This window comes from Palaemon carinicauda, chromosome 38, assembly GCF_036898095.1.
Source record: "Palaemon carinicauda isolate YSFRI2023 chromosome 38, ASM3689809v2, whole genome shotgun sequence".
In the NCBI taxonomy this organism is placed as follows: Eukaryota; Metazoa; Arthropoda; class Malacostraca; order Decapoda; family Palaemonidae; genus Palaemon; species Palaemon carinicauda.
In genome coordinates this window covers 62,837,106-62,850,310 of record NC_090762.1, presented here as the reverse complement: position 1 = coordinate 62,850,310, position 13,205 = coordinate 62,837,106, and the positions used below count along the sequence as shown (strand labels likewise).

General features: G+C 46.6%; 1 protein-coding gene across 9 annotated transcripts in view; it reads left to right on the top strand.

Annotated features, from left to right (window-relative positions):
- The window catches only part of LOC137630680 (putative sodium-dependent multivitamin transporter), a 202,626-nt gene that overhangs the window by 117,558 nt on the left and 71,863 nt on the right, over positions 1–13,205 (top strand). For all 9 annotated transcript variants that reach the window (XM_068362299.1, XM_068362305.1, XM_068362304.1 and 6 more), the window contains one exon: positions 12,680–12,893. In XM_068362299.1, coding sequence (XP_068218400.1) covers positions 12,680–12,893 — 214 coding nt within the window. The remainder of the gene's footprint in view (positions 1–12,679; positions 12,894–13,205) is intronic.

Sequence of the window (13,205 nt, the reverse complement as noted above, 5' to 3'; positions counted from 1 at the left end):
CACAAAGTTCCTTAAAGGGGAGCTTATCCTCTAAGGATCTTTCCTCCCCTACTCCTTGAGCAGAGGTGGTTTTATGCAGTCGAAGAGGCTGACCCCTCTGCCATTGGAGGTGGCTCTCACAACCCTAATTTATGGGATTTTGGCAGAGATTAGCATCTTGATCCATGATGATTTTGGCCGCAGAGTCGGGGAACATGTAAGCTTAGGCTACTGGAAACATCTTGACTAAATCATTGGTTGGGAACTCTAGCCTACTTTGCCACAACTTATGATCTGAAGGACCTTGAGAAGATGAAACAGTTGACTGACCTGGTGTCCTCTTGGTAAAGGCATTCATGTTTCTAGCACACCAGCTGCCAAACATATCTGCCAAAAAAAATTTGTCATTAAGAAATGCTCTCATGAGCTGAAGTGATGGAAACATTGAAAAGTGGAGAAGGTCCAGTAAGTTCTTCCATCAAGCCATCTTTAGGAACGGAATCGGTTGAGGCGACGACAACTGCCAATTCTTGTAGAAGTACTTTAGACCTTGCTGCTCCTTTATTCTCATTTTGGGTGGAACAGAAGTGGAAGAGGTAGGAGGAGAGCCAGATACCACAAGAGAGGACAACCCCTGTTCCAACTGCCACTAGTGGGTGGATGTCTGGCAAGCCGATGGGCAAGGTGGCGGCACCACGGCACAAAGGAATGGACAGTGGATGTTCTTCGTCACGGATACTGTATCCCATTCACTGGCTCTCCTCCCATCATTCAAGTTTTGAATGGGACATCTACTTAACGGATAAACTCACTGAACAAAATCCTAATGTTAGAGGTCCAAAAGATGCTGGACAAATGCACCATGCAAGTAGACAATTCTCAAGGCTTTTTCTGGTGGAAAAGTGTTAAGGGCTGGAGATCAATGATCAACCTCTCCATTTTGAACCATTCAAGATGGAGACTGCAAGACATCAAGAGGAACAACTTAATGATCTCGATAGATCTGAAAAACACATACTTTCAGATCTGTGTATATAAGGCCGGAAAAATTCCTCCAGTTTTTCATCAGCGGCAAGGTTTGCCAATTCAAAGCTCTGTGCTTTGGACTGATGACCACACCTCAGTTATTCACAAGTCTTTGCATTGGTCTTGATGTAGGCACTCGCCATCCGGATCAGGTTGCTGTAGTACCTGGAGGATTGGCTTGTCCTTTTAGACTTGAGAGACAACTCCTTCAACATCGGGACAGAGAGAATTGCAGCCTTGAGCCAAGTCTTCAGACTGAGTGGTGTAAACTTTTCCTCTTTGTGGGATCTGTCAATATTAATGATGAGTTTTGAACAGTCCTGACCTCTCTAGGAAATCAAACATCCCCCTTACAATGTAACCAAGCTTGTCCTGTCCCCAAAAAGGACTACCTATGAACCATTAAAAGATGCATCAAATAATGATCTTATACTCCAGACTGTGTTCTTGCTGCTTTGGCTTCAACTATACATGTAGGTATTATATGGGAACTATATAGCTTGTCTTATTTGATTACCCATTCCAATCTTTGGAGGAAGGTTTCTCTCTCTCTCGGAACCCTGCTATTCATGAATAAAAGATTTGACTTGTGCTACAGTATTTCCTCCCTTAGGGATCTGATTGACAGACCACATGATTTTCTACTTTGCAGATATGCTAACTTCTACCAAGGTTAGAGCTCAGGAAGGCAAAAGTAGAAAATCTATAAAAATACTTTCTTTTTCTGGCATTGTCATTAACAGTGCTAGCTTCAGAACAAGGTGAGCAGCATGGATCGGCACTAGCACGAGCTCACGAAGGAAAAGGTTTGGAAGCAAATCTAGGCTTTCCAAAGAACTGTTATGTAGGTAAAGTATGAAAAACAGGTGTCTGGAAATGTTAGATTACCTTCATAGCCCACTACATAAGGAATGCATCTACAAGTCACTGGACATCTTTACCATAGGACCTTTGTTAGTTGCTCAGCAGGTAGAGTAGCAAACCTAACTCCCTCTCATGACAAGCAGCTCATCTTCTAGATAACAAGTGTGCCGACGGTGTAGGTTGAGAGTAAATATGTCTGTCGCTTCTTTCCCTTTCGTGGGGTGAAACATGTCGCTTGGACGGATGTTGTTCCAGGTAAGCTCGATTGGCGAGTATCTTCTCTAGAAGTGGTCACTACCCCGTCCTCTTAACAAGGGAAAGGATGGATAATCTACTGTAGTAATGAAAATCCAACCATTTTTATCAATGCTTTACATTACAGACACAGCATCCTGCAAGGATTCCAGTTCTTTCATGACTACCTGTCATTACACCATACCTAGCTTATATACTACAAATAGTGCCATAGGAAATGAATTGAACCATACAAACACGAGTCCTTTAAGTTATACTTTGCACCTCAACCACCCCAGAAGCCCTAGTGAAAGGTCAAAGTAGCTACTCAGTGAACTGGCAAAGGGCCTGGGCTTCCCCTCCTCCTACTGGTTACTTCTGATACCTTGTAATGATTTTAGCAGCAGGGTTTCATGCTTGCTGAAATCATATGCCCATTAAAGGTGTAAAGTTTTAAAGGTTTAAGGTTTAAAGGCTGCGCATGAATGGCAGAGGCAAGGGACAGCAACATTGTCCTAGCAAGCAGGACAAGGCCCTAGATACTGACCATATATTACATATGATCAGCACCCAAGCTCCCTCTCCACCCAAGCTAGAACCAGGGAGGGCCAGGCAATGGGTGCTGATGACACAGCTGATAGACCTGTAGGCTCCCCCAAACCCCTCATCCTTAGCTAACAAGGGTGGCGAGGTTGCAGTGACCGAAGGAATTAAAGAGTTTGAGCAGGAGTTATACCCCAGTCTGGCGATCACCAGGTAAGGATATTACAAACAGGCCACCACAACCCTAGTTGTGATGTTTTATAAATTTTTATCAATCGTATGCATAATTATTTTGAAATGTTAACTTCCTGTACATAATTCCAGTCTCTCTCTCTCTCTCTCTCTCTCTCTCTCTCTCTCTCTCTCTCTCTCTCTCTCTCTCTCTCTCTCTTTTTTTTTTTTGTGATGCAGTTATCAATGATTTTAATAAAACTACAGTACATATAGCACAAAAGATTTCTCTCTTTTATTTGTTGTAAATCACTGTTTGTTTAATATCTGCTGACTTAACTATCCACTGTTGAACTTTTGGTACCTTTATAAAAAATTATACTTTGGATATTTACTGAACTGCTGCTGCTAAAATGGAAATCTCAAGTAAATTTTTAAACCTTACATCATTACATTACTACTCGCTAGAGTGGGTTACTAATAAGATTCTGGCAACAGCTTTTAACGGTCAATGAAGAATTATCGAGTGTCTGGTAACTGACGCCCAAGATCTGATGTGCTCTGAGCATCCATTCTGATTCTGCCTTGGTCTTGCTAGGTGGATTCATGCTAAGGACAAAGATGTACCTCGATCAACTCTTTGAGGAGGTGTTTATTTTTGTGGTGGAAGACAAATATAATTAAAGGTGTACGCTCCCAACGGTCGCAAGCTAGTATGTTTCATGATCTCAAGGCTGCTCATTCACAAGTGGAGCCTCACTTCTGAGATACATACTCTGAAAGACTTGCTTGTCGATGGTGATGTGTATTTTTATGAACCTTTAGTAGATTTGTAATAAGTTCTCTTGGAATTGTAGCCCAAAGATACTGAAGCATTCTTTTCTGGCTTAGAAGCCAAACCAGGATGATCAACTAGGCTATAGCCTGAGAAACTGCTTACTGCACTCCCAGAAGAGTAGTAAAAAAAACTTGGAAGTATTTGTCATAGGAGTCAGGGCCCGTGGGCGGCAAAGAGGGCGATGGCGCAACGAGGCGATTCTCATCCAAAACTCAGAGACCAAGCTCAAAGCTGAAGTCTGAAATTCATACTCAAGGATAGGTCTCCCTGTTTTTCTAGGAGAAGCGGAAGATCTTGCATTTTGGTCTCCTTCGATCTGCCCTTCAAAGAGTTAACCAAAAAGGGCCGCAGCGACTATTTTCTGTTGTCAGATGTCAGATGTTGCTGACTTCTCAACCTCTAGGATGATCCGGAGGGAGAACAATCACTCTTGAATCCCTGTGCATGCAGGAGACATGCTAAATTATGCCTCTCTTCTTTAGCTTGTGCACGTTCATCAATAAAAGATGAAGCGAGTCCAAAACCTGCACGCTCAGGCAAAGTTCTCCGGAGTGTTTGGGTTATCAAACTAAGTGTCTTCCTCTGAAAAGGAAAACTTATTCTTCTCAATACTGTTTTCTTCTAGTCTCATATGGGGAATGTCATAAGACACTACTGTGGAGCAAGTGCACTCTCCGAAGTGTTGCCGCTTAGGTTAGGGCGAACAGGTATTGCCAACACAAGGATTCTGTGAGAACTTTGCTCCTCAAGATCAAAGTGCGTTCTCATCCCTTGGATTTATTCCCATTTCAAAGAATTAAGTCTGCGTTGATGCCTTGAACAAGTGTCCCTGAGTTAGACATGTTTGCTTTTTACAAAGTTGATTCACACTCCTATTGAAATGAGATATATAAGGAAAACTTCAGGCTACTTGGAGAGCTTCAAAAATGTCTGTGCAGCTTGATGATCAGAATCACAATACTGTACAGTAGAGGCTCCTAGCGTTGTCAGACTCGTACCACTAATGGATACTAGGTGTTGGTTACCAGAACCTTAATAATTCAGCATTGACAGTTACCAGCTTTTGCCAGAATTCTACCCCCTACTAAAGGACTGTTTGTAAAGCTAGGAAAAATATAAATTACTTCTAGAATTTATTTCGAGTAAATAGAATTATGTGCCAAAGTCTAAAAGCTTCACCCATTCTTCCCTCTTATCTATTACTTTTTCATGTTACTTTATTCCAGTTTTCATTTAATTAATTTTATTCTTTTATTTCATAATTCATTTAAATTCTGATCATCTTTTCTGTGAAGTTTCACTGTTTTATCCATTAAGAGTTGGGTTCTTCTATCTGTTGCATTCTTCAAAATAATCTCATTTGCCTTTTTACCCATTTTCAACCTTTTATTTAATTTTACCTGTCTGGTCTGTCTGTTGGCTCTTAATTCAAGACAAAAAATAAATAGATAAATAAAAAAAAGAGAGTACATAGTTATTCTCATAAAGTTATTTTGACAACCAAAAAATGGCAGTGACAATTAGATGCATATTGAAATTATTGCCTGTCATATCTACTCTATTACATATGTGAATATACAAGAATGATATAGTCATTTGCTACAACATGGTGCCATTTAAACTAATCTCTACTTACGATGATGTATTTGAACATTTTCAAGACTAATTTTTAGAAAAACATTCCACATCACCATTGTTCACCAATTGATAGCAACTACCAAATTTCTTGTATCATCAAATTTTTGTTCTTGAAGGCTTTTTTTTCTTTTCTTTATTAACTGAACAAGTTAAAATTTGTGTGTGCTAGATAGCAACTGTAAGACCAAGGGGGACACCCTTTTGTCATAACCTGAGATATTGTCAAAGAAATGCGGTATGTTTTAATCTTACAAGTCAATGATTTTTTTATGGATGGCTTTGAAGAGTTTTTAGTGTTATGGTCATGGTCCTATCATCGCTCCAGGAAATAAGGAAAACTTGCATGCTATTGTCATATCAAGAGGACTGTTTCCCTTGGTGGGTTTTGTTAGTGGTCTTCCAATCTATACTTTACTTCAAATAATTTGCCTTTTTTATACTTTTTTACTCTAATAATAGGCTTGCCATTTTCTTTCTCTTAACATAGGTAAATGTTTTACCATTTTGCTGGTGTCTTGTGCATCTGCACATTATTGGCATGAGTTGTCACCTAGCCATACACATTTCTGAGTATCATTCCTTAACCAAGAACTGTGTATTTCTGCTTCTTGTGGTAAAAATGTCTCGATATAGTTGATTAAACGTGTGAAAATAAAGGAATTTTTTTAGTCTTAAAGTGAGATTGTTCCAACACGAATACTTACCTCGAACTACTTTCTTAGGAGTTACCTGTAATCTCCTCTCTACCAACCAGAGTTTTGTGCAGTATACCCTATACCCGTTTTCTATGGAGGGCTAACCCGGGAGTGAGAGAACGTGCCCCGAGGGTAGCCTTTGAGCTAGGTCGAGGTCCGCTTGGGTCCCGTGAGTCAGTAAGTTCTCTGGTCGCGACGTGATACCATACCCTCACGTCGCTCTCGTCTCTCTCGACCCTTTGTGTCCGCCTCGTGTGTCCCGCGTGGTTACCGCGTGATAGCTTTGTGCTTATCCCTTGTGTTCTTGTGTGTTCACTACCCTTCCTTGTGCTTCCCAAGTGTATCCCTTTGATTCCCTTCGTTCCTGTGTCTTGTGGTTTTGTGCTATGGAGCAGATCCGCCGTTGTCCTGGGCCTAGAGCCGGAAAGTCGTGTGGAGCGTTCCTCTCCAAGCCCGAAGTAGACCCTCACTCCCTTTGCTCTTCCTGTAGGGGCAGGATGTGCTCGCCATCGGACACGTGCATTGAGTGTGTTAGTTGGAGTGAGATACAGTGGGTGCGATACGGCACTAAGAAAAAGAAGTCGTTGAAACGTTCGCCCAGGAAATCTAGCATCTCTTCGCCGCTACCGTCGCCCAGTGGACGGTCCGACGGGGCTTCTGTCTCGACTTCCCCTACCCAGAGTAGGGGACGAGGTAAGTCCGTTGCGGGGATAGAGCCGAGGGTTCTTCCCCAGGAGTCTAATGTGTGTGAAGTGGGGGTTGCTGGAACTTCTCAGGCTAGTGGGGGGCCTGGTAGTGCTGTGTCGGGGGGTTCTGGAGACTCTGCCCTTGTGCTTGGGGGGCACGTTTCCTCCGACGACCCCTTATGGTGTAGTAATGTTGTGCCTGGTTCCCTAGTGTAGGGCGTCAACCCTCTTTTCCAGCTCTTCTGACTGCGGTTCCAGAAACCTTCCTGCAACCCTCTACCTCTGGTACGCAGCGAGTCGCGAAGCCCTCCGTTGCCCCCGCTTCTGCCTGACGTGCGGGTGGTACAGTTTCGTCGGGCTCTTCGGATGGGGGGGGCTTCGTTCTCTTCAGAAGAAGAAACCAGGAGGATACATCGGCGCCGGAGGGAGCGGTCCAGGAGCAGGCGTTCCCGCTCAAGATCCCGTTCGAGGTTCAGCAGGAGACGGTCCCGCTCTCCACGGAGGAAACACAGGAGGAGTAGGTCCCCCGATGGTGATTGGGTCTTCGTTCCCCGTAAGTCTGAGTTGCAGTGTTCCCCGGACCGGCAATCCAGGGATTTCTCGCCACGAAGGCCATCCTCCAGGCGAAGATATGACCCTCGCAGGGAGAAATGCGAGAAGGCCGCTTCAGGCAGGGGTAAGGCCGCGAAGCTTCCGGTTCACCCCGCCCAGCGTGGGGAACCGTGCTTCCTTACGGGTAGCCTGGCTGAATCAGCCCAGCTGGTTCGGCCCTCGGACTTTAAGGAACGGTTCCCTCCGTCGGGTCAGCCCACGGGATCCACGTCCTCGTCCCCCAGAGAGAATTCAGGAACGGTAGTCCTCACCAGCACGGCGATGCCAGTTCTGACCCCCGAACCTGGTGCGGAGGTTTCCGCCGGGAAAGACCGGTACCACCGCAGGGGAGTGCCTGTTGTGCCAGAACCAAAGCGCCCGGTGGGAGTGCCCGGTGACCCGGCTCCTCGGGATCAGGCCGAAGGTTCTGCTGATGGTAGGGAAGGTTCCCCGACCGAGGACTCGGCCTATCGGAAAGTTATAGGCCTGATTCAAAGGCATCATAGAATTGAAGAGCCGTTACAACCGATGAGGACTACTGGAGGTCCAGCCTGACCAGCTTGATGCAGGCACCCATCCAACAGAAAACCTCCCTGGCCCTACCTGTGGCCCGAGATCTCGTCCTGGGACGGGCTCACGTCGATAGAGTTGTGGCAGGCAATGCCGAAGCTCCCAAAACGCAGAGCTCTTCGAAGTTGCTCCAAGGGCTCAAGACACAGAACAGGGTTTATGTGCCAGAGGGACAACGACCGGGAGCCTGCAAGGTGGAGCCTGCCCTCGACGTTCTGGGACAGGGTGCCTCGGAGGACAGAGCCTCTTCAGCCCCGATTTTTTTTTCGCAGTCGGAGGCTGCGATGATGGAGGAGATGTCGAAAGACCTAGTTCACGTCTCCTCTTGGTTGGACTGGTGGGCTTCCACACTGGTAGGTGTGCAAGCCACATATGATTTGATGGACCCGGAACAGCAAAGCCTCCTGAGGGAGCTTATCATCTCCGGGGGCAAGATCTTGAAGTTCCTCAAGTATCAGTCCCTTGCCCTGTCAGCGAATTGGGTTCTTCGCAAAAGGGACACCATTCTGGCGAAGCTTTCCCGGAAGGTCCCAGACAGGGAGGCGAGGGCCATGAGGAGCCTTCCTGTGTGGGGTGACTCCTTGTTCCCCTTGAAAGAGCTAGAGGAGATCATGGAAAAGGTGGCTAAAAGGAAAGAAGTGAACGCTCCCAGGTCTCATCCGGTAAGGAGGCCCCCCTACAAGAGGTCAGCCTCAGACGGTCCCTCTACTTCTCAAGCCCCGCCTAACCTGACGAGGAAAGAAGCCCCTTCTTCCTCGTGGGCCTCAGCGCCTCAGCCCCCCCGTAGAGGAGCTCCAGCAGCGTCGGCCTCGTTTAGAACAGGGTATTCTGCCTCCAGGAGAGGCCGTTCAGGCCGCTCCTCTAGGAGGAGGTAGAGTGGGAGGCCCCCTACTCCTGCCCAAGCCTCAGGTTGGGGGATGCCTCAGACTACATTGGCAAGCATGGAAGGCTCACGGAGCAGAGCCCTGGACAGTATCCGTACTGAAGGAGAGGTACAGGTTACCGTTCTTGACAGAACCCCCCCCCTTTAATTCCGGCCAGCCTGTCGGAGTGGTTGGCACCCAAGGACCCGTTGAAGAGGGCGGCTCTTCAAGAAGAGGTGTCCACGATGTTGGAAAAGGGCGCCATGGAGGAGATCCTGCACCCAGGGCCAGGTTTCTACAGCCGCCTGTTCCTGGTAGAAAAGGCGACGGGGGGGGTGGAGACCGGTGATAGACCTGTCAGCTCTCAACAAGTTTGTGCGGAAGACAGATTTCAAAATGGACACTCCGAAGTCAGTCTTGCTGTCCTTGAGGGAGAAAGACTACATGATGACCATAGACCTCAAGGACGCATACTTCCAAATCCCGGTCCATCCCTCAAGTCGGAAGTTTCTCCGGGTGAAATGGGGTACCCAGATCCTGCAATTCAAGACCCTCTGCTTCGGGTTGTCGACAGCTCCCCTGGTATTCACGAGAGTCTTCACGACAGTCTCGGTGTGGGCTCACGAGCGGGGCATTCGCCTCATCCGGTACCTGGACGACTGGTTGCTTCTTTCTTCCTCGGAGGACGTTTTGAAGGAGCAGGGTATAAAACTTCTCCAGTTTTGCAAGGGTCTGGGTATCATGATCAACCCAGAAAAATCGAACCTATCTCCCTCCACCAGAATGACCTATTTGGGGATGACACTGGATTCCCTACTAGTGAAAGCTTTCCTGTCGGAGGAGAGGATAAGCAATCTTATGAAGATCCTTCTTCCTTTCCTGTCGGGGCAACCCAGGAGGGCGAAGGACTGGCAAAGGCTAATAGGTCACCTGGTGTCGTTGGAGAAACTGGTTCCCCAGGGGAGACTCAGACTCGGAGCCGTCCAATGGAACCTGAAGAGCTTCTGGAACCAACTGGACTCGCCCCAGAAATTAATCCCAGTCCTACCAAACACAATACCCTCCCTGGAATGGTGGCATTGTCGGTCGAACTCGCTCAAGGGGATGCCCTTCGCGACCGACCCTCCCGAGTTGCTCCTGTTCACAGACGCCTCCAACCAGGGATGGGGAGCCCATCTCCTCAACGGGACGGCGAGAGGAACCTGGATGGACGGGGAGAAAGGCCTACACATCAGTGTCCTAGAGTTGAAGGCAGTCCAGAAAGCTTGCCTGCACTTCATCGATCTACTAAGGGGAAACACTGTGGCGTTGATGTGCGACAACGCCTCAGTGGTAGCATACATAAAGAAGCAGGGAGGCTTAAAATCAAGGGAGTTGTGCGATCTCGCCCTAGAAATCCTAGATTGGGCGGAAGCGAACCAGCTAGTGTTATTGGCAAGGTTTATCCCCGGGAAAAAGAACGTCCTAGCCGACGGTCTCAGCAGGATGGGTCAGATAGTAGGAACAGAATGGTCCCTCCTCCCAGAAGTAGCCAGGCTCATCATTCAACGTTGGGGTTCCCCGGTGATGGACCTCTTTGCAACCAAGCTGAACGCGCAACTTCCCGTGTATTGTTCTCCTGTCCCAGACCCAAAGGCAGCCTTGGAGGATGCCTTTCAGCACAAGTGGGACAACCTAGACGTGTACGCTTTTCCCCCCTTCACGTTGATCAGGCAAGTGCTCAACAGAGTAAGGGCTGCCCGGAACTTAAGGATGACTTTGGTAGTGCCCTGGTGGCCGGAGAGAGAGTGTTTCGCAGACCTAAAAGACCTGACGAGCCATCCTCCGTGGCCACTCCCCGACAGGTCAGATCTTCTACAACAGCCACACTCTCTCAGGTTCCACAACAACCCACAGTCTCTACGCCTTCACGCCTGGAGACTATCGAGCGACTCCTGAAGAAGGAAGGATATTCGTCAGGAACGGCTAAGAGGATGTCGCGATACCTGAGAAGGTCGTCGGCAGCGGTCTACCAAGCGAAGTGGGCCTCTTTCACGAAGTGGTGCACTTCGAAGCGCATAAAACTCCTCAAAGCCTCGGTCCCAGATATCGCAGACTTTCTAGTATATCTCGGGGACGAGATAGGGATGTCAATCCCAGCTATAAAAGGAGTACGAGCAGCCTTGGGTCAAGTCTTCCTTCTGAAGGGCATCGACCTGGGTTCCTCTAGACACATCTCTATGCTTGTCAGGAGTTTTGAACAGTCCTGCCCCCCTCAAACTGTTAGGGTGCCTCAGTGGGACTTAGCTAGGGTCCTGAAGATGTTAAGTAGCCCCCCCTTCGAACCAATGAAGGATATTGTAGACAGGGATCTCACTCTCAAGACAGTCTTTTTGTTGGCCTTGGCCTCTGCGAAAAGGGTAGGTGAGATCCATGGGCTGTCTTATGACGTCTCTCATTCGAAGGGGTGGAAAGAGATCTCTTTCAAGTGTCCCTTCGTTCGTGGCGAAAACCCAGAACCCAGCAGTCTGGGATCCTAAATTCGAGGGGTTCTCTCTGCCAGCTATTCCTAGGACTGGGAATCCTGAGGATTTGAGGTTATGCCCTGTCCATGCCATTAGAAAATACCTTGAGAGGAGTGCACATCTCCGGCCAGGCATCAAGAGCCTTTTCGTCTCCACAGGTGTTACAAAGAAGCAGGTATCGAAGAATACCATTTCCTTTTGGTTGAGACAAGTTATTGCCAGGGCCTACAAGGAGGAGGGACTGGCCTTGCCAGGTACTCCCAAGCCCCATGACATCAGAGGTCTGAGCACTTCCTTAGCCTTTGAGAAGAACATGGCAGTGGGCCAGATCCTTCGAGCGGGCACCTGGTCGAACCAGTCGACCTTTACTGCCCATTACCTCAAGGATTACTCAAGAAGGTCCTTAGACGGGCTCTCCATTGGGACAGTCATCTCCGCGCTCCAAGTGATTTAACGGTGAAGCCCCAGGCACAATCGTGGATAGCAAAACCAGGAGACACAGGTTCGTTCCTTTTCACCCTAATTCCCGTTTCCTATCCCTATCGGAGATAACCACACTTATGTAACCATTGAAGAACACGTCTCTGCAACTGCATTACTGGACTCTGCATCAGAAGAATTTTTCAAAGGGTGAGTACTTAGACACTAACGTGAGCTTTTTGTGTAGTTACCCTACCGTCCGTTTTCCCAGTTTGTTTTTGTTTTAAAACCTAGTTCATATCTAGGCTTCTTGGCATCCGCTTGCTGGGTCTGAAGGTCAGGAAGTCACTCCCACCTCCTAAATTTTAAGTCTCCTTAGAAAGTAGTTTGAGGTAAGTATTCGTGTTGGAACAAATCAAAAATTTTAAGTAATTTTTATTTTTCCTAACATACTTACCGAGAACTACTTTCGGGTAATGGCCCTCCCTTCCTTCCCCGAGTGCCTTTCTGCCCTTGCAGGGACTTTTTGCAACATCCGAGGAACTTACTGACTCACGGGACCCAAGCGGACCTCGACCTAGCTCAAAGGCTACCCTCGGGGCACGTTCTCTCACTCCCGGGTTAGCCCTCCATAGAAAACGGGTATAGGGTATACTACACAAAACTCTGGTCGGTAGAGAGGAGATTACAGGTAACTCCTAAGAAAGTAGTTCTCGGTAAGTATGTTAGGAAAAATAAAAATTACTTAAAATTTTTGATATTTCACTAGCTGATGTCGAAAAATCTTTTTGCATAGCTTGGTTAAAAATTGCAAGCAAACATTACGTCTGTATGAACTTTATCAGTATATAACTTTCTACCTGTGGTTGCTACTCTTAGCAATTAACATTTTTGTGACATTTATATTGCTTGAATATTGATTTGCTTCATTCTAAATTGGAAGTCAAAATGAAGTGAAAGAACCAACCTTGTAAGTATTTACAGATACTGTGAAATATACCTTAGTACTGTACACTTTTTATTTGATGTATTTTTTACTTCACTCTGTTCTTAACAGGTATATCGCTGAACATGTCGATTGCTTCCGTTGGAGTGGTTTGCACCTTTTATTCATCACTGGGTGGCATGAAAGCTGTGCTCGTCACTGATATGTTTCAGTCTCTACTCATGTTTGCTGCTGTTTTTGCTGTTATAACACGTGGTCTGTTAGACTATGGAATTGAGGGTGTGTTTGCTGCTGCTAGAAAAGGAGAAAGACTGGAATTTTTCAAGTAAGTTTAGATATAGTTATTGTATTAATGGGACTTTTCATATTCTTCGCTCTCTGAAATGTAACTTTACATATACAGTGATACCTCGGTACTCGACCATAATCCGTTCGAGATCCGTGTTCGACCTCCGATTTGTTCGAGTACCGAATTTTTTTTCCCCATAAGAAATAATGGTATATATTCTATTCCGTTCCCAAGCACTCGAACAGGCCCAAAATATTAATAAAACGTGTACCTAAACAACAATAATTATCTAAATGTGTATGAAATTGGTCAGAAAATCCTATAAAACAATTTTAAACCATTTACTGT